The following is a 26,445-nucleotide window of genomic DNA, read 5'->3' as shown; positions in this document are numbered from 1 at the left end:
CAACTATGAATATCTTGTAACTCAAGCGATATTTAATATCTTAATGAAGAACTTAAAAGTTCATTTTTCACTGCATCTTTTTGAATACACCATTCGCATATCCATTAGCATGTCCATTTACATTTCCATTACACACAAGTCTATCGGTAATTTTGGTCTTTGATTGGCTATCTGCCTTCATTTTTTCTAATTGTCTCTCCGCGTATGCTTGTTTACCCTAAAAAAAAAAATGATATTTTAGAAATATCCGTTTAATACCATAGTTTAATAACGGAGGGTTATGTTAAATATAAATATAATTAAATGATATATTTAATAAATAATGATATATTACCTTAGCAATGTACGCTTTGGCGTAGAAGTTTCCGAACAGAACGATGAAAGAGATCATGTAAATGACAAGAGCATATTGCATCCAAAGTGGGAAATCACATCCCGATCGAATACCATTAATACCAAGGATCAGAGCGGTGGTGAATTGAATTAACTGAAGGATCGTCAAATACTTCTTCCACCAGAGATATTTAGCTACTGACGGTCCCAGTGCGGCTAAGCCATAATATGAATACATAAGAACGTGGATAAAACTATTTACCATCGCCGGCAAGAAAGCTGAAAAATAGAAACGTTCAATTAGATATTACTATAACGAATATAAAATAGTTAAAAAATATATAACAAATTTTTATTTTTATCTCGTTATTACATTTAACGTGTAAACAAAATATTAATCACGGTATAATATTATAATTAATATCGATTAAAAAATCAATTCCTTGAAGAAAAAATGAGTACGACTCATTTAGTAAAACAGTTTAAATCGATGAATTAAATATCCGAATGCAACACTATTGGTAATGATTAAAAAACTGTGACGTTGAATTAATAATTTGGATATTTTTGAAATATTAACAAAAATAATAATAAATTTATCTGGAATAACTTCATCGGTAAAACAGTCTAATCGGACAGAAATTATGATTAATGATATATGTTCAAATTATGCATTTATATAGACAGTTGTCTATCTCGCTACAACTGATTAGAGAGAGTTTGGCACAGATAAATACTTACTAGATCCGCTTGGTACCCATTTGATGCCAATCCACCACAACGAAAACATAGTGGAGTGGTGGTAAACGTGGAGGAAGCTTAATTGATTATCCTTCTTCCGTAGGATAAAGAAGAACGTATCACAGAACTCCAAAAGTTTACTAAAGTAGTACCACCAGACAGCATGAGCGATCTAATAAAGAAGAAGACAATAAGCAAATATAAATTTTTTTATATACAAAATTTATTCCAATTAACATTTTTAATATACTAACCTGCAATTCATCTGGGCGAGTCACGTGCCTAATTGGTTGGCACACATAACTATACCGTAACCTGGTGGACGCTACGAATAACTACAAAGAGCAAACAAGTTAGATACCGCTCGATATAAAAGATTACAGAGAGCATAACTAATTTCTAGAAGAGTAAAAAATGTACCTGTATCGCGATGTACGCGTTAAGACAGGCCATCGCAAGATTATATGGAACGAGTGCCCACGTTAATTTGAAGGCTTTTCGATTTCTCATGATCTTTGGCCCAGCCCATACAATCAGTAAATACAACATTGTGTATATCAAAGTAGGTTTCGGCGAATCGACCAGAAGCCATCCTCTCGTTCGTTCATCTATAAATGTGTAATATTTTGGAACAATAAATTTGACAGTTATCAGTAACAGATATTAATTATTTAAATACGAAAAGTAATTTAAATATTTTTAAATATTTTTTAAATTTTCATCTAAAAAAATGTTTCGAGTATAAGCGTATATTCGCTACAATTTGCGATAATGAAATTGATAGATATTTTATTTTAAATCGAAAGTGAATTGTACTCGCTACTTTAATATCGTGACTTACCGGCAAGAGATAACGTCCAGAGGTAATAATCATAGGCGTCATTTATTAGAGTTGCTGTGGAATTAATTAAGTTCGCCATTGCCTGAAACGAGATAATAATAATCATTTTGTAAATTATTCGTATGGAGTTAAATCGAAATTACATAGGACTAGTAAACGGAATATTCGTTATCCACTTATTACAGTGCTCTATACCTGTTGGTCGTTACTTTCAGTAAAAGAAGATTAAATATAGGTTAAAATATATTCCCCGATAACGTAAATATATATATATACACACACACACACACACATTATCACCATAGTATTCAGAATTAATATATATATACAAATCTTAACATTCGATTTAAAGCATAAAGTAATTATAATTCGAATGATTGGTAAAAGTATAATACGTTAACAAATAAAATATGATTATTTATTGACACGTAAAAAAATGTTAATTTATATTTACAATTTTTTAGCCTAATATCTACATAATAAAATATTTATTAATGTTAGTATAAAATGTTTAATAATATTAAAATATTTTAGTCTAAATACTTTAATAACTTTCTTAGCTCAAACAATACTTTTTTCGAAGCATTTTATTTATTATTTCTTATAATCTTTCTTTAATATAACAAATCCTACACATAGTGATACAATATCAATAACAATATCATACATAGTCTACACATTTATACTGTATTGGGCTTTATTAGTAATTATGTTTATTATCCCTAAATTCTCTCTTAACTCATGAATCTATATACATATCTAACACCCAAACATATACAGGTTATGTTAGTCTAGATAGCCCAGTCTAGATTTTAGAATGTAAAATTGCATTGCTAAAGTACATAAATCAATTTTTAGACCTTAAATAAAATGTAGTTCACGTTCATATTCTAATTTACGACCATTTAGTGTGCCGAACGATCTCGTATGTATGTCACAACATGGAACTCGTCTCAACAAACACTATCATTTTAGAAATGAAGAGCATAATGTTAGGTTTAAAAGTATTAAGCTTGAAATCTTTTCTATGAAAAATATCTTTCTTTATATCGAACAATTTTTGTGAGAATAATCCTCGAAGATCTTTCTAATTACCCACGTAGATATCTCAGCATTTGAACAGGGTATAACCTCAATATAAACAAACATCCTGTTACGGACTATTTAGTTAGAATTTTCGCCACCTTCTTGTTATCGAGATATAATTTCCATCGGTTTGATAGAACTGTAAACCTATTCAACGAATTATCGTAATAAAAGGGAATCAAAAATTCCTTATACAGACTGTGCGCGCATATGCGATTTGCCGCCATTAACCTACTGATAATGAGCAGCTTCTACGCGCGTTCTCCACGGTCGTTCACTTAAAGATGAAAACGTCATATGTAACTTTCACGTTATAACGGACAAACTAAACGCTCTCTCAATCGTCTGCGGGAAAACACGTTTCGTTGGATCTTTCAAACAGCTCAGTTTCGAGCTGGTTCCATGCTCGGATGGCAAGATAGGAATGTCTACTTTCATTTGCGGTCTAACTTCGCCATGAACTTGTGGCAAGTGCAAGTGCACGTTCCCTATCAGGTATGGCTTATTTAGCTTTCATCTCATTTTAATTAAGCTGCCTTATGGGGAGTTGATGGAATCTGTAAAATCACTGCATTTCCACGTTTCTCGTCGATAGAACTTGCTCAATTATTCCTTTGATTCAGAAGTTTCTGCTGTTTTTCAAGTACGTATGCAATATTGTCTGCGACAATATAAGAACTAATTTTATTATAAATGTCGAAATTGTATTTCTTAGTTGTACTTTGTTTCGTTAAAATAAATAAAAGTAAGATTAATAAAAAACTGATGACCTTGTTAAATTTTACGAATTGAGTTTTTATTTTGAATTTTCAAAAGCTTTATGACTGAAATGATAAAACAAAATTTTAGGGGCTTTAAGAAAACTTAAATTAATGATAGGTCTAAATTTGAATTTTAATTAGCGATATCACGCAGTGAAGACGGTAATAGAGAGTATTATACATAGTGGATATTGAATGAGATGTAATTCGATGTATTGAAATCTTTTTCACCAGTGAAATCACAATTTTGTTTTGTTAAATATCATATAATTTAAAATTATGCAGCAATTAAACAAACAATTTTGATTCACTTTCTTCACGAATAAGATTCATATTTCTATCTGATGAAACTTTATTATTATAATTACTTTCACTTTCAACAAATTCACTGAAGGAATAATTTTAATCCGCAGACTGTCTTCTTTGATTAGATATAATATTCTTCACTGCCTCGAAGCTGACTTGGAAAACTGAAAACTTTCTTTGTGCAATCATCATTATAAAAAGCTCCCTATAACATGTACAGATGCCTACTTGTCGAAATAAACAGTGAAATGGGACTGTTACTGTGACTTTGCTGCAAATTTAGGTTTACAAATTCGAATATGTAAAGTTCAAATCAATGAATTATCATCCGCCATAATGAAACTTGTGGTAAAGAAATTAATGTCGATTAATTACAATTTAATCATTTTTTCTAATTATCCATTGAAATCGTGAGAGAAAATGGCATGCGAATAAATTAATTACTAATTGTTTAAAATAATTTATATTTTAAATAACATATCAGTACATCCACGACAAATTTTATGCATTTTTATTAGCAATAAATAACTTTACCTTATTTGAAATAGCATCGAATTTGTATGAACAAATTTAATGATAAATAATTTTTTCTCTATAAATTCGCATCAACGATAGAACGAATAATCGATGTACACGAAGTAAATTAACACACGAGATACTTGACGTGTCATTTAAAAAAATTATCTATCGCACTATTTGTTATTAAAAATAGCCTTAAATTTTAATACATTTAATACATTTTAATACATTTGGCGCCAATTATGCAAGCTTGTCATTCATATAAATTACCCATACCATCCTTTTGCGAAACAAAATTTTGTCAAGTAATTTCTGTAACATATGTTCATTGCAGATAATTATTTTTCCGCTATGTTAATTATAACACGTTCTTTTTTATTTATATTCTACGAATATATCATCTAAAGTGTCAATAGCGAATAGATTCTTCATGCGAAAAAGATTCGAAAACGTGGAATACAAATTTTTAATATAAAATTTTGTCTCGCAACAAACTGAATCTGAAGAGTGTTTAGATATATGTTAGGTATATGTATGTTCATACATCTAAGTTTCTCTTTGTGAACTGTCATGACACGGTGGTTCCTAATATCTCGATTTCTCGATTTTGGAAAGATCAAATTTGCTTATTAATTTCTTTCATCTATTCACTATTTCAATATTTAAATTAATGAAATACTTTTTATAATTATTTTAGACGAATGAATGATTACCTAAACGCATAGGAGTATTTTTCTTTTTCGTATTATCATCCAGGTACGTTGCGGTTCAGGATATACAATAATTACAAATAAAAAAATGAATCGAACACACGCGGTTAATCCGTTTAATTCGAAGCATTAATTCAGAAGAAAAGTTGGAAAATTCTTTGGTGTGCTACATTTCCTTTATGTACAGCAACCACTAAGTGAGGCTATTTATCGAATTGAATCGTACGATGCTAGAAAGGTAACTACGAGTTTATTGCCTGTTTTATTGCTTGTATTAATACATTATTAACGACGATAACACAACCGGTATCCATTAAGATGTATATATCAATTATAAAGTCTTTTCCACGTTTTCGATCCGTTTCAGGGTAATCATTTTACTCCCGATTTTATCATTTATGGTGAAATATTCTGCATATCGCGCATGGAAACTTAAGCATTCGTCACGTATTAGGTACGTTTCAACATCGCGCCAAACTTCATGGGATATCCTTCTTCTATAGAACTTATTATTTCCGACTATCACTGGAAGAGAAGAAGAAGAAAAGGAAGAAAGAAAATAAGAAACCATTGAATCACTACATTGCTCGAGAAAAAATTTCGAACGTCTTCAAGTGTAGCAGTTTCTCTTCGCGTGATTAAACTATTAGAACGAATCGACCTCTTTTATTGCCACTTCGATGGAAGAACACCGTGATTTTTATTAATCACATGTACAACTTGTCGCTACGATCGTATTAGTCTTCACGCGGTTAGTATGCGCGTGATTTCCTGAGAGAAATCAATTCGTAATATTAGCAACTAAGTGAAATCATCTATGGACTAGTTTCTTTGCTACAGCAATAGAATGTGCCGTTGCATCTGGCAATCGACACATGATACAAGCTGTTCACGACGAAGAATAAGCTAATTTCTAGATGTTCATTATGCATATTAAATGTGCAATTTCTCCTTTTTCCCTTTCGTTAATATACTTTTTCACATGGAAACTGAGCTTTAAGTTAAATGCTGATGTAAAGGGTGAGAATATCTTTTAGCTTTCTTATTTATTATTTTTTAGTAATATAACGTTGTAATCGTTATTGCTTTTTAGAGATCTCACTTTCAGCTTAACTCTTGATTTTATTACAACTATTATACTTTTTATTGGTACTTCACTTCCATTTTGAATTTTATGACTTTCAATTATTCTTTTTTCACCACCAATATGTCTCGTCGAGTGTCTTTGTTAAGTGTAATTCAAATTTTGGTTCCAATTATTTTGGATATTTTTATTTTTAATTTCAATCGCGATCTTAACTATTTGGTTACTTTTGTTTTTAAATATTATTCCTATTTTGAAGTTTGGAGCATAAAAGAGTTTTGTTACTCGAATCGATTTATGCTTTACTTGGATTTACGATTTTTCAAAAATTTTTACGACCTTTTTTTTTTAGTTAATCGATTGTTTTTAGACTCAATCATGACAGATATTGTCAAGATTATCTAGACTAATTAAAACAATTGACAATTTTTAGAGAATTATTACTAGTTTCGCTATTTGTTGTACTTAAATACCGATGTCACTGCAATAAAGCTTTCTGAGAAATTCTCACCCTAATTTATTTAATATTTTGAAAAACTAGGTATAAATATCGGTAACTACTCTTCAATTGATATTTTCTATCCCCTCCTAATTTTTTACAATAAATGTTTCCTTAAAATTAGAAAAAAGGACTACTTTTTCTCCCCAAAATCTCCGAACCACAGTTAAAATTCCCAATTTTAATCAAATTTATTGCACAAAAAAAAATTTTTGATTCACGGATTCTCCATATGAGTATATTACAACGTTCCAAAAGAAATTGCGATTAGAATCCATTAAGGATACCGCGAGAAGAAATTTAGAATATCACCAAAAGCTTGTGATTACTGGAAATCCTAAGACCGCGCACTTTCTAAAAGGATACACTAGAAAAATTCCGGTTAACTCGCGCGAAACTTGAGCCAAAATGAAATTTTTGTGGAAATTTGGATTCCGGTATAGAAAACAGATTCTTACCTGGTATAATGACTATCAAGAAGGTAACGGCGGTACTCTCGTGATCCTTGTCGTCTTCCTGACACACACCAACGAAGTACAGTTAATACTATTCGAAGTGGACTATGGAATATCAAAAAGAAATTGTCACAAAATCTACAATTTCCTTTCGATCTTCTCTCCTGCGCGCAGTCGCGGTGTTGTCAAAGTAACATGACACGTTTTGATAATTCTATCGAGCAGCTGACACCAGCGGAGGTGCCGCCAGGAATCGGTACTTCTACTCGTTTCACGGGAAGAGGATCGTCATACGACGAGGTCGATCGGCAAAGTGGCAGCGCCTCGTAGCAGCTTCGCCGGTCCGCTTTATAACTTTGGTGTCGTCCCTCTGAGATGCTCCTGCTGGTGGCAACCTTGCGTTCCCGGAGGTGGTACGATTTCATCGACACGTGAAACGTTAAACGAGGCCAAAACCCCTCCGCTCCTGAGAGGTTATATCGATCGTGGGGATAGATCGCGTGGAATCGGTCAAAACGATCGAGTCGCGTGTCCCACCCCGCACGATCGTTGCATTTCCCCTCTGCCGTAATGATAGACGAGGGAGCCATAGTCGAGGGGAGCAATGGAGCGCTTCTTGCGTTACCACCGCTTTGGTTAGGATAGAACTATGCTCGGATCAGCTTCGAGAGCACTGACTACACAACTGCCTTGTTCGTGGCCTCGATTCCAAGGTGAAGGTTAGAATGTTTAACCGTGGGGTTTTTTCACTCGTTTACGTTTAATTTTTTTGATAGCAGACGATTACGGACCAAGAGAAAGGGAAAGAAACGGGGCACATTGTAGAATAATTTTACGTGAAAACAGTATTTCCTTTGTCCTAAAAATTCAAATACGTCGTGATGTTAGGTTAACGCGTTGACTGCCATGGTGGTCATCAGTAACCGACGCAGTTAAAGTCTAGGGTCTGTCTAGGGGCAGAGTAAGTTTAAGTTTGGATTTAAAAGGGAGAGTGTAGAGTATCTTTGGCTAAGTTTAGCTCTTCTTCATGGCAATTGGTAAATTTATAAATTTATTGGTGATGCAAAGTTGAATTAAGAGAGAGATTTAGTGTGCCTAGTGTGAATCAGCAGAATTAAATTTGTAGATGTAATAAGCAAATTGTAGTAATATTTTAGATGATTGGGATGACGCGTGGCCATTTCTGAAAGTAGGAAGATAAAATAAGTTTGGTAAAATAGAAACATCGTAGGCTACTTTCACATATTAAGTTTCTTAAAAATCAATATTAAAAGTGAGATTGATTAAGGAAGGTTAGGTTCTGAGGAGGATAGAATTTTTCTTACGAGATTGGAAAGAAAAAAATTAAGACACAATGGTCCTGAAAACGTAAAGAGTCGTTGGATTTAATACTGATGAAGCTTCAAGTTGGAAATTGAACAGTAGTTGGTAAATGATTTAAATATTTTAAATTGTCAACTCCCATCCCATCCCTAACTTGAATCAAAATCGGTCTTCTTTCTATTTCGGTATTATTATCGTTATATAGTTTTATAGAACACCTACCTTATTAAAAGCTTTTCATGCGCTGTAAATACTGATAAAAGATTGTACGTAGCTGTTTTACGACATTTTGAAGAGAGGTCACGCAGACAGATGCGAGGATGTAAATATGGATCCAAGAGAAAGCGATACGAGGTATAAAACTCGTCTCTGGGGCGACGAATTAAAACAGGTCAGTGGTCCTTTAGCCGTGAAACACGTTTCCAAATATTCAAATTCATAGATACCTTGGCCTTCATCATTGTTCACTCGAATGCTTGTACTAATTAATCGGTATGCGACAATAACAATTTAAAATGTTTGCCTTTTTTATTGTTTTCAACGGTTGCAGGGAATTTTCCGCATACTTGTGTTTCCACAACGGTAAATTTGTAATAAACACACGATCTGCGCTATATTATAGAATGTAACATGACCACGAGGTACAATTATACATGTAATTTATTATTCGTGGCGCACGTATTGTGCTGTTAATTATTTTTCCTTAAATGTAACATTAAGTGTCATATTGATATGGAAGATAAAATATCGATAATTTTCCGATAATTGGAAAAATAGTGGAAACGCAGGAATGTTAGTTATAGAATTACGTCCAATCTATCGATAAATAAGGTAATTTATTCTTTTATTAGAGTAATTAGTAAAAATTGGTTTAACGTAATCGTAACTTTCAATTAAAAGACGTTTAGACTAACAAATAAATAATTTTCTTCTATGATATTGTAAAATATCCCCTACCCTTTCATTTTTCCAATAATATAAAGACAAAAATAATGCAAAAAATAATTTTATTGTAAAATATCACGAGCCAATTTTAACTTAATTTGAAGTAAATAAACAATATATGGTAGATATATTTTAGTCCGTTTATGTAAGAAAAATTATGGATGTATTTTTTCTTTCATTGTATTGCATTTGCACATAATACTGTACACAGGAAATAATAATTAAAGCTGTGTGATGAATTTGTAAAGATAGAAATTTGATATCTACCTTTCTAATCTTACCAAATAAATAGTTCCTCTTTAAAAAAAAAAAAAAAAGGAAAAATAAGAGGAAAAGAAAACGCATAAAGCACATTTACTCGTGAGGTCCAAAGTTCGTTAGCATGAAATTTGTTAATTACACAAACCACTTCCTGTACAATGATTTCTAGGGTATGCCAGTCTATAGTCTTGCAAATCTGACAAAATGTCGGTGGATTCGAACGGAGTTTGTGTTTCTTTTAAAGATACCGTAGACGGAAGCGAGGGAAAACCTGTTTTGATTCATCTCCGTGATATTTAGTGGGCCAAGTGGTCTGAATGCTCCTACTACTCGGTATGCACCAGCATAATCGGTATAGTGAAGCTATAAATTAACACTCCCGACAGGAGACATACGAATTTCTCGTTATCGATTAATTCCACTTTCCTGTTTAGCTGTGAAGACACGTATAACAATCATGAAAGTAAATTAATCCTCCATAACGCGATGTGACTTAAAAGTGACATGCCTAACGATCTAGCACATCATATTTTATTTACTTATTGCTATTATTAATTACGTTATCGTATTATTGTCATACAGGTTTATCTGTATCAATTTCAATTAAGGAAAAAATTATGATTAATTATACAATCTTAATATAGAGAAACAAAGTGCTGGATATATGAAAATAGTGAAAGTCAGTTAATTCGTCATAATTTGTTTATCTCGGTCATAAATATAAACAAAATATAGCATGGACACGTATGGTATGGATACATTGATCCATTATGAAGCTGTGACACCATGTATAAGGCTACTTGTAGAACTAAAATATTGGTATTGCTGTTGATCGATTAATTTGTTTCTTGCAGTTAAATCGTGAGTAATATTTTTTCTTCTAATATGATTTTTCATGTGTGATAGAAAGCTTTTTATAACATATACAGATTTAATTTTCTTCACCTTGAATAATTATATTTCAAATAAAAACAACACAATCTTCAATCGAAAGTTAAGGAAATGAATTATTAAAAATCATTTTCATTCAAGCTATTAATAATTAATTATTACTAGGTGAGATTTACTAATTACTTGGTTGTTAATTAAAAATCAGATTTCAAATAAAAGATGCACGATTATCTCGAATTGGGTTTATATCATTTTTGTGCTTTTATCAGTTTTATATATGTACATTTCAGGGAATGCAGAGTATATGTGTACACGCGCACAATTGAGTCTGAAAGAAAAGGAAGTTTAATCAGACTATTTGGAGGTCATCCACTTTCGTGCTACTTACATCCTGCGTCGAGTATCGTGTCACTCACAGATGCCTTTAGCTTGATACATGGATGCTGCTGCCACTGCCATTGTTCCATTCCTCTTTTCCTGTGTTCCAACGAAAATCAGGAGCGGAGGAGGAAAGGAAAAAGAAACAGTCAAAGGAATCTGACTGCAGAAGGAGAAAGCGCGGCCGGTTACTTTCGTCGGCGAACATGCGTGCTCATAGCCCAGCATGTGCTTTTTTCTTCGCGCCTTAACTTCGTCTTTTTTCGCTTGGCCAAACGTATCTCGGTCAAGGAATACTCCTTGACGGAAGTTCCGTTGCAGTATCGCGTTTCAGTCGATTATTCGAATTCCGGGATTCGGAATAAAAAGGGAGCAGTTTGATGTTCGAGAAATGTTTCGCTAAAACTCCATTTTTTTAGAGTATTTTGTGTCGTGCAGATCTTCGAAAGCTTTTGATTACGCGCGAAACGAAGATTTTTCAGACCACTTAAACGTCGCTATTATTTCGGGCAAGTTTTCCACTCAAGATCTAGCAATTGTCTGCAATAAGAAATTAATATAAATTGATAAATTGTCTGAGCGACTATATTTTCTGCTCTCAATAATAAGACATTTATCATACGTAACCATGTATAAAAATATAAATAACGATTTAATACACTTGCTTGGTATTTTTCATTATTGTTGACCGATGATTATAGATATTAAACGGACTTCCATTAGTCCTCTACCGCAATTCTAATGATTCAATTATCAGCACGTGTACATATACAGGGTGTCCAAGAAACGAATCGAAATAAAAGAATAAAATTTTTTGATGCGAAGCTTCGTTGCCGAGAAAATCGACTTTGAATATTCACCGAGTACACGTGCACTTACAAAGACAGTGCAAGTTCTTCGAGTCACCGATTTAGTTGAAACTTTGCAGGTTTGTAGATATCGTCATGCAGTTTAAGAAAATATATCATTATAGATACTCAATAGTTTTTAAGATATTTACGATTAAAATTTCAATACTTCCAGGATTATAGATTTATTTCCAACAATTTTTTAATTATAATCGTAGTCCTATGGTAGCATTCTAGAATTCCTATGCTTGGAGAACGCGGGTTCGATTCCCGTCTATAGCTAGTAGTTTTCCTCAATTTATTTTTATTTAGTATTCATTTTTCGCTTATGAAAACATTGTAAATAAAATTTCTTAATAAAAAAATTTATTTTTTACTCTTTCCTATGCTAGTATATATTTATTACAAAATAATAAGAATACTATGAAAGAAAAACAGTTTTCTATAGCAATCTTATTTACTACAGAAAGAAAACGATAATATAAATAATCATTAGATACAGGAAATACAAAACCTATCGCTCATGTAAGTATTAATTATTAAATTAAATATCGTATAAGAATGTTGCCTATAATTGCAACTTTGCTGTGCAGCTATAAATGTTCATGAATTAATTACAAAAACTTGGAAATTTATTAATTTTCTACTGCCGAATTGATTTCTAGTATCTTGTTCGAATAAAAATTTTACCGCCTGCGATCAGCGCCATCTATGATTTTGAACCAAATGCTCGGAAAAGTAATAGGAATACAGAATTGGCAAGGAGGTCGTCGAAGAGCTCGTCGCGTGACAGACAAGGACAGCATGCGGTTAGAAAAAGATAGAATCAAAATCATAAAAATCATAATTTTGAATTAATTCATGAACATTTATAGCTGCACAGCAAAGTTGCAATTATAGGCAACATTCTTATACGATATTTAATTTAATAATTAATACTTACATGAGCGATAGGTTTTGTATTTCCTCTATCTAATGATTATTTATATTTTCGTTTTCTTTCTGTAGTAGATAAGATTGCTATAGAAAACTGTTTTTCTTTCATAGTATTCTTATTATTTTGTAATAAATGTATACTAGCATAAGGAGTAAAAAAAATTTGTTTTATTAAGAAATTTTATTTACAATTGTTTATTTACAATATTTTCATAGGCGAAAAATGAATACAAAATAAAAGATAGATTCAAAGAAAAAATACCGACAGTGTTTATAGCAGCATATACGTTTATTAGACTCGTCATAAGAGGTAATAAAATGAAACAAAAGTAAAACAGTAGAAAAAATAATATTATAAAATTATTTACACAATTTTCCGGTTAAATATTGATTTAGGGAATTTTGTCATTTTTTATTTTATCTTTTCGAGTCGTGCTATTAAACATTATTTGTCAATAAAGTTGTTACTCTCTTAGAACACAGTAGTTTAATATTTTTCATATTCTTCGAACATTTTAAGTAATGTTATATAAAGAAGTTACTAATAGCAGGAATTTTTGTATTCTCGTATTTGATAAATATATAAAAATTTTATTTAGCTTCTTTATTTATCGATTCGCTATTACTTACACAGCCAAGACAATTATTCTAATTCGAATGAGAAGTTACTTGAGTGTTTGCTGAAACTGAAACAGGTGTTTAAACAGAACTTTCTCCGTTAATTCATATTCCCATAAATCTTCAAGTCAAAGGTCGAAAGACTAAAATCACGAGTGACATATTGATAAAAAAAATAGAATTTTCTTTAAATTTTATTAATATCAAATTTCTTTAAAAATTACGCGATTTTCCAAATATTTTATCGTAATTATTTTCGTCCTTTTATTTTGATCCTTTACTTTTCTTGCAGTAAAAACCTATAGCACCGGAAAAAGAAGTTGTTTGCACAGATAGAATGAGATCAATGGAACCCAAGTTCGCCTGGAGCAAACTTTCATCCGGATTTACATCTTCCCACCTTTATACACGTGGTTCACGAAATACGTAGTGTGGCAGGTGCCGCTTCTATTGACGATGTAATAAGAATTATCACTGTGTAATAATTATCACTGATGTGCAGGAATAAGCTATGTGAATTTATATATACAATAGTACTACAATTTACTCATATTCTTCAAATCGATAAAATAAAGCATTTATAAAATAAGTTACAGAACGTCATTTGCTAAATAAAGTATTTATGCGATTAGTGTAAAAACTGAGATGAAAAAATTTCTCAAAATAGTAATAATTTTAATTATAGGAAAAAATATTAATATAAGAAAATTTATATTTATTGTTTTTTCTTGTAATTACAATTATTACTGTTATGAAAAATGTAGTAATATATAATAGTAACATAGTAATAGTAATAATTTTAATTATAAGACAAAATATTAAATATAAATTTTATTATATTGTAAGAAATTTGTCGTCTCACTTTTTAAAGTGAGTTTTTTAGTTAATTCATTAATTTTAATTATAGGAAAAAATATTAAATATAAATTTTATTATATTATAAGAAATGTATCGTCTCACTTTTTACACTAATTGTATAAATAGTTTATTTAGAATATAATCTATCTATAATATCTATAATATATTTATTTTCTTACTGCATACAGTTTAAGAATTTCATCTGAATATTTTACATTGCACATAACCTTACTATATTTAAGTACTTATATATGTGTACACGTATAGTGCTAGTCTTTGGTGTCACTCGTTATTTAGAAAATAACTTTTTGCAGCTTATTTTGTAAATTTATATCATTAATTATAAGTTAAATTAAACAATGTGTCTTTTACATAATCTTAATTGAAAATATATACAGTTTTTAAATATTTGCGTTTTCTCTACATGTGGAAAATTAATAACTCTCTGTAAAATATGATACGTGGATCTAAAATTTGGAATTTAATTTCAGTAGATATTAAAATTATATTCTGTTACTTACAATATTTGCCGTTTTAAAACTACTGAATTTATTAGCAGCTGCAGTGAAAGTAAGAAGCAAAAGCACTTGAAATAATTTAAATAAAATGAACACCCCGTATAGAAATTAATATTTCACAACAGGAACAAAAATGATTAACATAAAAAAAAATGTTTGTTTCCTTTTCGACTTTTATTCCTGTTTCTCAAGCACAACGTGCTTACAATATTGTAAATCGAATGTTATAATTATAGAGAAAGCTGCAATGAACAAACCATCGCGCGACTTCATTTTACGTATATTTTATAACCGTGGAAACATGTTTTGTCTAATTATGTATTGTATATCCTGTGGAGGTACTTGAACGTAGCATTTATGTCTCTTTCATTTCCAAAAGGATAATGGAAAATTTAATAAATAATAATATTGGAATTAATATCAATAATTTAAACTGATAATAATATTTAACAAAAAGTAATAATCGAATAATGGAAAATTATCTGAAAAATAATTGAACAATGAAAAATTATCGGAAAAATAATCGAATAATGGAAAATTATCTGAAAAATAATTAAAGAATGGAAAATTATCTGAAAAATAATTAAAGAATGGAAAATTATCTGAAAAATAATTGAACTATGAAAAATTATCTGAAAAATAATTGAATAATGGCAAATTATCTGAAAAATATAATTTTTCGAGAGGAAGTGCTTAAAAATCTTTATCCTTTATTCAAAATTAATTTATAAATAATAAATGTAAATTGTATAAATAATTGTTTGTATAAATAATAAGTGTACATTATGCACACTATGTAAATAGTATAAATAAATATAAACCACCAAATGTTTTCTGTCAATATATTTTACACATATCCTTGAATTTAAAGCTTGAAAGTCCATCACGATATCTAGAAAGTTGCAAGTTTTGAGTCTTTCTTACTTTTACTGCAAACGAGCGACGTTTAAATTCTCGTAACTAAGATGCTGTATCTTGTATTAACTATGAAATTGGCCGATGCTGAAGTAGTGTTACGCGACTTATATTCGTTAGCTGTTTTCATGATCCATAAAATTTGTGATTTACGCGAACTATCTATTCGTTACAAAATTCGGAAGTACCGACGAAACGTTTCACGTGATTTCAAAATGATCGTATTCTTTCGAACATTATTCCAAACAATATTTTACAACGAATCTAATACCAGAGAACAGAATTATTGCAATGCAATATAATTCTACGTGCAAAAATTAATTGGGAACAGTAGAATAAAATTTTCTAATGGGAATCCTCATTTTAAAGAAAATTAAATTTTGGAATTTATCGATCATGCAGCCAATATACTCGTTTATCAATTCACAGCAAATTTATTGTTTATTACCTACGAGTTCCTCGTCATAACCTTTTGACTCTTTAGAGAGTTGGGATGCATACTCCCGGATAAGATCATGGCTCTATAAATGACTAGATTCCCCAAGAATCACGTGTCTTATTATTCTCTTATTCAAAATCTTATTCAAAGTCTTATTAAAAATCAAATGTCTTATTATTCCACGAATTTCATTTTCCAAAACGTGTATACAGGGGCTCGTGTTTTAGAAACAATGTTACCCATAGTGTCAAGGATTATTCTGTTCAGTGAGATCGGATACGAGTCTCGATCCAACATCATAGTATCCATGGAGTGTTTATTACTGCTAGTCCACATGAACTGCACGCTTGCACAGACTCCCACATCTCCTCGTGCATTATAAATGAGAAAGTTGGACTTAAATTCCATGATATACTCCGTGTTAGCCATTTCCGAAGTTCCTTTATTCGTTCTGATGTATCGACATATTTTACATCCTAATAGGCGTAACAGGTATATTCTAGTAATTTTAATTTTCAGGTTTAGTAAAATATTTTTAACCCCAGATAACGGATTTGGAATTTTTGAATTATGTGGGAATGAATGTAAAATTACCTCTGTCACAGAGTGTAACACATTCTTTTAGGCTCTCAAAATTTCCTTATATTTCTTAATTAATGAAATTCCTCAGAGAATTGCACAATGAGGTTAATGAAACATTCCGATTGCGTTAAAATTCGTATCTTTTCAACTAAAGATGACGAGAGATCGTTATCTCCGATGAAATATACCTTTTACAGCTCTAAAGACACGTTTTCATATTGCGTGGCTTGTCGAGTCTGAAGGCACATCAAGATTGTTCAGTAAACGCAAATTAACAAGTTGATTCCCCTATCCTTCAGATGTCTAAACTCGGAAAGCTGAGCATGCGCTGCAGTTAGAGCTAGTGCCTATTAGTCACTAGAAGATGTATAGCAAGATCCTATAAGAGAAATATGAATGGTGTCTATACGATTCTTCATCATAAACATCCGAAAGGATAATCAGTAAATGCACGAACAAATGTCACGGAAGGTGATGAAATTTTAGAAAAAACATTTCCAATTGGAGTAACCCATAAACAAATGATAACTTTTAAGGGGTCTTTGTAAAGGGGAAACTTCTCCCTACAACGTCCATTTAAAATAAATTCCAGACAAAAATTATGAAGATTCATAGAGTCGTTTAAATCAAAGTTTTTAAAGAAAAAGACTATTCTCAATCGTTCATTTTACTTTTTGAAATACGTAATTTTTCGAGAACCTATTGTATATATATGTTAAAGTAGAGATTTCAAGCTTTAAAACGAGCCAAAGTTGATCGCCATACGATGTTTCTTTACGAAGTTACAAAAATTCGAAGATTGACAATGTTTCGACGAATATTTCTTAATAATATAATTTTTTAATTATATTGTTTAATACATTGTATAAATAGTTGAAAGTTATTTCGAGTTAATACTGCTGTTTCAGTCTAGCAAAACCTTGTTTGTATTTTACGGCAATTTTCTAAACTTCTTCTAGCCCCTTACTATATGCTACCTTACTTTGCGAAGTACACATATATATATGCAATACAATAGGTCCTCCACTCACCGCTAGATGGATACTACAGATTGTGTCATTCTCGCAAGTGTTTCTTGCTGTCTCGATTATAAATAACTGATCTCGAGGAACGATCTTTCGAATACTGCTGGTGGATCATCATGCAGTACTCCCTTGGTAATAAGGCATATTTCTTTTACATGTTATTTTTATGACATGTATGTAGTTAGAATGATGTCTATGTATCTGATTTTATGTTTTTGCGTATACATTATCATCAGATAAGAGATGAACAACGTGGTTATTCGTTCCTTTTGCTCTGTAATGGAGGCATTGGATCTGCTATTCATTATTTCATGTGGAGTGATGACTCCTGTTCATTTATCTCATGCTATATAGTTTTTCCAGGTTCCCCGATAAGCCTTTCCAGTTTTCAGCCCTGCCTTCTTGACTCAGATGCAATTTTTTCACGATAATTTCTCCATCCCTTAATTATGACGAGGACTTTGTGATATTATATATTATATATATATAATCTATTAAAAATATTCGCTACAAAATTTATTACAATTCGTGGTAGTTTAAGAAAGAAAAGTTGGATATAAAGTTTATTTTAGTCTTTGAGCTTTATTAGGGTAGTAGTACTCATTGAATTTTTATTTTAATTAATAAATGATTCTTTTATATACCTACAGTGAATAAGTTCTATGTAATATTATATATAAGTAGTAAGGATACCCTCAGCTCATATAGGCAGTCGTCGAAGTGTGGATCAGCGAATGTAACGCAACGCCTAGCTTGTTGAGTTACACGCCATGAGAATGCGGCCTAATACTACATACCTACTGGCACACTTCGAATTCGTGGATGTTCACGGAAACGAATATTGCGGAATGTTGACCGAGTGTGGATCCGATGAGTTAATATTTAACTGTGTTGTTTAAACATTTGTGAAGTATTACGAACATTCTAAGAATCGATCGTAAATATTTAATCGTTTAAAAATCGTCATCTCTTGTATTTATCGGAATTACAAAATACAATGTTTACGGGTAGTTTCCAGCGTTTGACATTCTACCAACGGTTGATTTAAGAATTTTTTATTCTTTTGTATGTACAAGGAATAATATATTATACCAGCGAGTTGAGAATTACATGTTGTCAAGAATGATGGCATCGAGTCTAGTATTTGCAGTAACGTGAAATTTGAAACTATAAAGGTTATGTTTGCTATTGAAAAAAGGATAAAATTTGTTAAATAAAATCTCACATCTGTAATACTTGACACTAATAATAATAATTCTTATAGATATACAGAATTCTAGAAAAATATCCTAGTTATTTTAATAAGACCTGTGCTTGATTCACGTGGTACAAAAAATAAATATTAAACTACAAAAAACAAATGTTTAAAGTGTTAATAGATAGACTCTGAAAATACTCTGTGAACCAAAAATTTTAAACCACCCAACTATGAATATTCGATGAAGTAATATGTGTCTACTTATAAATAGAGCGTTATTAAATAGCCCCATTCTAACCTAAACGTGTAACAATGATTTCAAAAATTGATATGCAAAATTGCATTCAGACAATTGCGTTAAATATAAAAATATTGATACTAAGTGCATACAAGAAAATTATACGTTCTTATCAGTCGGAATATAGAATATTAAAATGCATAGTTTATCCGTTGGAATGTCTCACAAAATGAATTCCACTATGTGTTTCCACGAATTCTACGAGTTCATTACACTTTATATCGACACGCTTTAATTATCATTCTTCCATAATGAAGAAATGAAAATTTCCGAAGGAATAATTTTCTGGCTGATAATTTGAAATTTTTATAACTGGCACTTGATCTAAGTAGTGGAATCAGTGAAACTGCTTTTCAGCCTCTTGTGATAGTCCATTGCCGGCGAATGGTCGATCGAAACGAAGGGAAAAGTTGTCAGATAGAGAGTGGTTACCATTTCCTTTCTCCCAAGACAAGTCATTCCCTGGATCGTTAAGCTGTGAAATCGTTGCTCTTATCGTTCATCACTAAATCGGAAAAATTGACATTATCGGTAAAGAAGAAATCTGAACTGTTAAGTACAAGTCAATTTCAGCTTGTACTGGAATAACTAGAAATAATTAGAAGATGAGAAATAGAAGAAGTGGAAAAGATAAAAATGCATTAATACTAACGAGGCAGTTAGTATATGCTTATGAGTTGGAATAGAGTTTCGATACCTCAATTATGAATTCCTGATATGCTTGTTGGAAATGGACTTAATATATTTAATTTATCATTTCTTTGGAATGGTTATTTAAGAATGTTGTTCATTATTATATTCACTGTCTATATCTTATTTGATTTCGCTCTGTTACAATTGGAATATAAAATTATGTTTACTAATTTCTGAATTAGAAACCTTTTTAATTGATTTACATTTTATTATACGAAAAATCGTATAATTCTTTTACTTCAACGGTTACTAACTTTCATAACATTTAATTATTAATGAAAGGATAAAAAAATTTGTATAAACTGAAATGTACATTACTATGTATTTAAATTTGATTAAAAATAAATCTAATATTCGTGTTATAATCTAATATTTATATCATGGAAACTTGCTTTGTTCAGAAGATATTAACTTGTGAAAACAGTATGTCTGTCTTGATACGGATTTCTCTACTGGCATCGTCTGATTTTCTTACAGCCTAGATATTCGATGCTATCGAATATCATATTCGATCGACTACTGAAAATGATACAATATTTGTAACCTACGTGCCGTTGTCATTATAGATCAACAAATTATAAAAGTAGTCTTTGAGAATAAATCTGACTGAAAAGTGATCTCGGATGGCTCTCGATTTTCTATTTTAAAAGGTGAAAGGTAATCAGATCTTGTACTCGATCTCGTTTTAAAAGTAGTTCTTGTCTTTCGATGTTTTACTATTTATTTTGCACTCTAAGACATCGTTTTATCTGATTATTCGTTATAAGCCATTAATTCCTTCCAGGTGTCCCATTTGGAGGTTATGTCCGTTTGTACATGCAACTTTCATATTTAAGGTCATTCAACCTATTTTTCTTAAATTAATTTCTTTCTTTTTCAGGATATTTGCTCACATTCTACCGAAACTGGGAAAAATATCGAGAACCTCATGTAATTCAATACATCATAAATGTAATTAATCAAAAATAATAATTTTCAGAATAGCTTGTGCTCTATATGTAATTTAGGGTAGACAATTAATTCATGCGCATTGTACTTAAATCGAGGTGCTTTCACAAAGTTACTGCGAGAATACCAACATTAAAAAATAAAAAGTAAAAGTCACATTAGAAAATACTTATAACACGAAATTTAAAACATCTACAAACGTATAAATAACAAAGTGATGTTCACTAACACGATTACTACTTACCACTTTTAAATCGTTTTTCGAAATGATCACTCTGAAGAATAACGATGAACTAGAGCAAGCTCTGGTTACGCGGGAAATTCAAATTTCGAATTGACACTGAATGAGGATATCATGAAACCGTTGCACTTCAGAAACTCGTTTGGGATGTTTGTAACATTTTCATCACGAGTAATGTCAGTATTAACATACGTGTCGATGTGAGCAATTTGCTCAACATTTTCCTTACATTATACACGAGACACACGTGACTTGATTTGGAGTCTGGCTCGTACTTTCTTCTGTACCAGTCGCTTGTGCTAGCCACGATCACCTCGCTTTCGAGGTCAATGTCTAGGTCTACGAGATCAGTAAATAACACACGAGAACTACTGATAGCAAGTATTGTTTCGACGATGTTCGACAATCGCATTTGTTTCTTGAAATAAACACGTAAAAGAACGCAATACATGTATTAAGTAGTGAAATTTGTTGTTTCTGTCAGTATTTGGTTTTAATGGATTAGTAGAGAGAAATTTCAATGGAATTCTACTATCTTCTCAGTGCACAACTACATGAGTTATTTAATCGTATATTCGAATTAAAATGAAATTTTATCTAAGCAATTATACTGATTGTAATTTTGTATTACGTTTTATGTAATTTACCTATTATTAGTAAAGTTACCTTAATTGAATAATAAATATCTAATTATTTGTTTAACAGTACAATAAAGACCTCGATTATTATATTTAAAGTAACCTAAGTTAAAAGACAAAATTTAGTATTATGAGAATATTTGTCGTATCTATCCTCTTCAAAAATTGTACTAAATTCTAAAACACTGTATATTATTATAAGAAAGAAAATTTCGTTTTCCTTCTGGAAAGATAAAGCGAAAAAATTTGAAGTATCTAGATAAAACCAATACTAACTCACGTTTAATTGTTTATATTTTTTTAACATATATATCTTTGATAAATTTTTGATAAAAAAGGAAGCACGAATCAATTGTTATCTATGTACTTTCAATCAAATCGATTGAAAAAAGATTTCACAATGGACTATCAATTTTGTTCTACTTTGTTTCGATTAATTGCACATCTCTGGTATCTCATTATACCTTCTTTTATTTTGAAAAGTTTTCATAATGAAAGTTGCTATGGCTAGTAAAAAAATACAGCAAATTAAAATTTATTACCAATTACTAATTCGAAATCATTATATATACACTAAATGGCTGAAATTTATTTTATACGATAAAAGATTTATAATGCAGTTAAATTGAAAACATAGCAATACCTGTAATATTTTCTACATTAAAAAAATTTCGAGAATTTACAACAGGAAAAGTAGCATCTGACCATTTATAACTGAGAAGCAAATAATTTTTAATTACTTATATATTTAATACTTAAATAATTCTAATTAATTATTAATAAACATATATTAATGGCTATTGCATAATTTTCACGTTCACAAGCTTCCTTACTCCGTGTAATATAAATAATGTTATGAAACGAGCTATCATTCTCATGAAAAGATTAATTTAAATTCTTGATTGCGTTTTTTAAATAACGTAACTTGACCATGAAATTCGAACAGATAAAAATAAAGTGTTCACATATTTTTCTGCAATCATGGTCAGCGATAAAGAGTAAGTAAAACTATCGGTTGCTCACGGATATGACATTGTAGCGTCTAAGCTTGCGATGAATCAACGTACAATAATGATCGCAATGAATCAATGTTTCGTTTTTTCTTTTTTCAATTGATCCTTCTTTTTCCACCAGTCGATTTCTCCGCGGATCAATTTGCATTTCCAACACTGAATCGGTTAAGACTGAAGAAGCAGCGAAAGTGAAATCTCCCCGATGCAACAAGCATAGCGAGATACCACACGCATCTAATTCCAAACGCGATTTGTTTAACCTGCAGATTACAGTGTTTCTATTCGAATGGCCGAACAACGAAAGTTACTTAAAGAAAGAAAAAGAGCTTAGATAACCCGAGTGTTTGTGTATAAATGTACTACAGGTTTCGAATCTTTACCAGCTCAACTATCAAAACAAATTCTTTACCGTTAGAACAACAAGCCTCTAAATTAATACGTCAGAAATATTAATTATTTCATATTTTTTCGAAAATCAAGAAATTTTTTTTTAAATTGAGGGTTAAATAGGAAATTTATGGAGTAGTATAGCTTTGGTATTCTTAGCTACTTGGGAACTTCATTTAACTCCTGTTATGACTTTTAGGTTTGCATTTGTTTCATATACAACCAAAATATACACGTTTTTCCAATTTTCTATTTTTTTTTAATATTTAGTTAAAATATTTATACATTATTATTTAAGTGAAACAGTATTTATATTTTTTTATTTAAAATCGTATTATTTGAAAATATACTTTCTTCAAACTTAAATACATCGAATTCATAGCCAAAACAAAAATTACAAATTAAAATTATGACACTTTCAAATACTTTGAAATTGAACAATTTCCATTGGAATAACAAATTTTTTACGATTATTACGTTTTACCAGTAAAAGATACTATTTGTCCAGTAAAGCTAGACCACGCGATATCAATTATGTAAAGTAAAATTTATTTTACGAAGGTCACTGAAACAGGAAAAAGAGTGCATACTCTGCAGTTACATAAATGGATAACTCGTAATTCTTATCTGCAAATTCACGATTATTATTACTTCATTATGAGCAAAATAGTGAAATACAAAGCTAAAACATTCGATATTCGATGAACGCTAAATATATTATTTAAGTTGGTTAATTATTTCTTATAATAATTATATGTATCTAACAACTGAATCATTACATCCCAACTAAACACGAGGCAGAGAAAGTTTTACGCGAAGGATTTCGTGATGAGCAAAGCACCTTTTTCAAGAAAATATTTCTCTTTTTAACAAGGAATAATTCAATAACGTGTATTTATTCGACGACCAATAAATATTTCCATTCACGATTGAAATCTGTGAACATTCGGATTACAAAAGATCGTGTAAAAATAAAAATAAAAATTGTAGATCCTTCTGTAATTATTAACATATTGACTTCGATACGAATTTTATGTACTCCAATGCTCAAGCACTTTCTGTTTCAATTCACGTAATATAAGCATGTTATTAACCTCAACCGCTATTCTCGAACCATAAGTGATTACGATTTAGGTGACTTACTTAATCTTAAAATATTTAATATCGTTTTGTATCCCATATTTTACTCAACAAAGATAATCAATGACTTTTATCAATGAAAAATAGGATGCAAAGAGAAATTAGATATCCTAACCTAAATTGTCACGATCATCTGCGACTCCATCGTAGGTTAGAATATACATTTTGTTTCTTCTATTGTGATAGAAATTATTAACGAGTCAAAATAGATGCATAAATTAAAATTTATTACACAATTTTAACCAAATCTATCTATCAATGTGATTTACTTTATTAGTTTATAATAAAGTTAAAAATTATTCGTTAACATCGAGATGAACGAAAGTTGAATTTAAAATAAATTCAAGTATTAATATCAATTTTGCAGGAGGTATTGATATTGCGTTTATATGTTCTACCTGAACTACTTATTCAACCCTGACAATATTCTATCGTGCTAGTTCGTCAAGCATGAACTCGCCTTAACCCCTTGCACTAAAATGACGAGTCTAACTCGTTACGAGTCCTTCACGTCAAATCTCACGCTGGTAAGCTACACTAATCGTCGTAACTATGTTTGATGCATTTTAACGTGCAGGAAATTCGAAATATTTCTACAATTTTTATCTAACTTCATCGTTAATAAGATAGCTATACAGTGATTAACCAAAATGAAATGCTACTTCGATGCATACCTTTTCGTAATTAAATCGCAGTGTATGGGGTTAATAGTAAACGAGGAAGAAAAGTGCCGGAGACTTGTAGCGTAGTAACAAAAACCGAGACTTTTGAAGCACGTGAGTATTCTCGAAGTGCATGTATCGATGTTATTTCTCTCTTTATTTATTCCGTATATTTATCTCGTGGACAGTAAAAAAAATGTAACTTCGTGAAAGGAAAGTCCTAAATTTTGCGAAGATTTCTTCTTAATCGAGCTGGTTACGCGCATCTTTATTGAGATTTAAACTTTCCCTGACAAAATGAAGGAGAATGTTCGAATAACATTCGATGTCATATTACAGGCAGATACACGTAACACGTTCAGTCAAAGCAATTTTTCATCCAACAATATTTAAACAATTTTTGGTAAATAATTATAAATATACTTACTCTCGTTTCAATAAACTATTATACCGAAGTTCATGTTTTTCGTATAGTCCGTAACTTGCAATATTTACGTAACTTAGCCTATATAGTTGAATATCTAACACACTTATTACCCCATTTCGATCTCCACGCTGATTCACTGGGTACAACGAACCCCCCAGACCACCATTACGAACGTCTTAACCTTATTCCGTCTAACCTCATAACGTTCCTTTCCCAGAAAATTACTCACCGTCCCTTTTTTAATGCGAACTCATGTCAGGAACTTAGACCCAGTGGTGCTTTCGCGTCAAGGACCTCGCAGGCACACGAACATCATCGTTGTCGTCAAATTTTCACCGTTTCGTCGGCTCCTCCGTGATCGATTGTTCCGAATTCAACACAGCAACTCCTTACTATATAGTAACATATACTCCAAACACATTTAACTAATTTTTCAAACTAATACGAGCCACTGTGCACGATTCATCGGTGTATCTCGACGATAAGACGACAGAAGCTGTTTCAGGCTTCTCGAGCGCGGACGATGCAGGCGCCGGTCGGCCGCCATCACAGAAATCAATACGACCACTAAGGGGAGCTTACGTCGTATGGGATATTCAACGTAACTCATTGTTTCATGGTTAACCGTTGTTCCGTCACTACGTCCAATTTGTTTATGGATTTATAATTCCCAGTTTTTACGAAATTTGTGATATTTGCCTTTCAAATTTCAATCGTACGCGTCCACTCTTCCTGGTTACTCCGGATTTATATGCATACGTTCAAATATATATATATATATATAGAGAGAGATACGTAGTAATAGTACTACGATAGTAGATAGTAAAAATAGAGTGAACCGAAGTAGCAAGGAATTTTATTAAATTCTTAAATTCTTAAATATTATTAAAATATTAAAAAGTGAGATCAATTGTTAACTTAATTTATA

At 31.0% G+C, this 26,445-nt stretch overlaps 1 protein-coding gene across 2 annotated transcripts; it reads right to left on the bottom strand.

Annotated features, from left to right (window-relative positions):
* Nucleotides 1-67: 67 nt before the first annotated feature.
* Nucleotides 68-25,916, bottom strand: LOC108555124 (elongation of very long chain fatty acids protein 4). 2 transcript variants are annotated; one of them, XM_017910648.1, is made up of 7 exons: nucleotides 25,747-25,916; nucleotides 1,916-1,997; nucleotides 1,495-1,682; nucleotides 1,329-1,409; nucleotides 1,075-1,246; nucleotides 335-612; nucleotides 68-217 (listed from the first exon to the last, which is right to left on the bottom strand). In XM_017910648.1, exons 2-7 carry the CDS (start codon nucleotides 1,992-1,994, stop codon nucleotides 68-70), a joined length of 948 nt encoding a protein of 315 aa, XP_017766137.1. In that variant the 5' UTR covers nucleotides 1,995-1,997; nucleotides 25,747-25,916. The 2 variants fall into 2 exon arrangements, with proteins under 2 accessions (XP_017766137.1, XP_017766138.1); XM_017910649.1 differs by lacking the exon at nucleotides 25,747-25,916 and adding an exon at nucleotides 7,339-7,406.
* Between the last annotated feature and the right edge of the window lie 529 nt (nucleotides 25,917-26,445).

Source organism: Eufriesea mexicana, unplaced genomic scaffold, assembly GCF_001483705.2.
Source record: "Eufriesea mexicana isolate 0111107269 unplaced genomic scaffold, ASM148370v2 scaffold76, whole genome shotgun sequence".
Classification (NCBI taxonomy): Eukaryota; Metazoa; Arthropoda; class Insecta; order Hymenoptera; family Apidae; genus Eufriesea; species Eufriesea mexicana.
Note: the sequence above shows the minus strand (reverse complement) of the source record. Positions and strands in the feature narration are given on the sequence as shown.

Excerpts from the sequence above, each read along its gene's own strand:
- LOC108555124 (XM_017910648.1), bottom strand. The coding sequence starts at position 1,994 with ATGGCGAACTTAATTAATTCCACAGCAACTCTAATAAATGACGCCTAT. Across the intron at positions 1,247-1,328 it reads CTCGCCCAGATGAATTGCAG|ATCGCTCATGCTGTCTGGTG; the intron begins GTTAGTATATTA and ends CTTCTTTATTAG. Across the intron at positions 613-1,074 it reads ATGGGTACCAAGCGGATCTA|CTTTCTTGCCGGCGATGGTA; the intron begins GTAAGTATTTAT and ends TCTATTTTTCAG.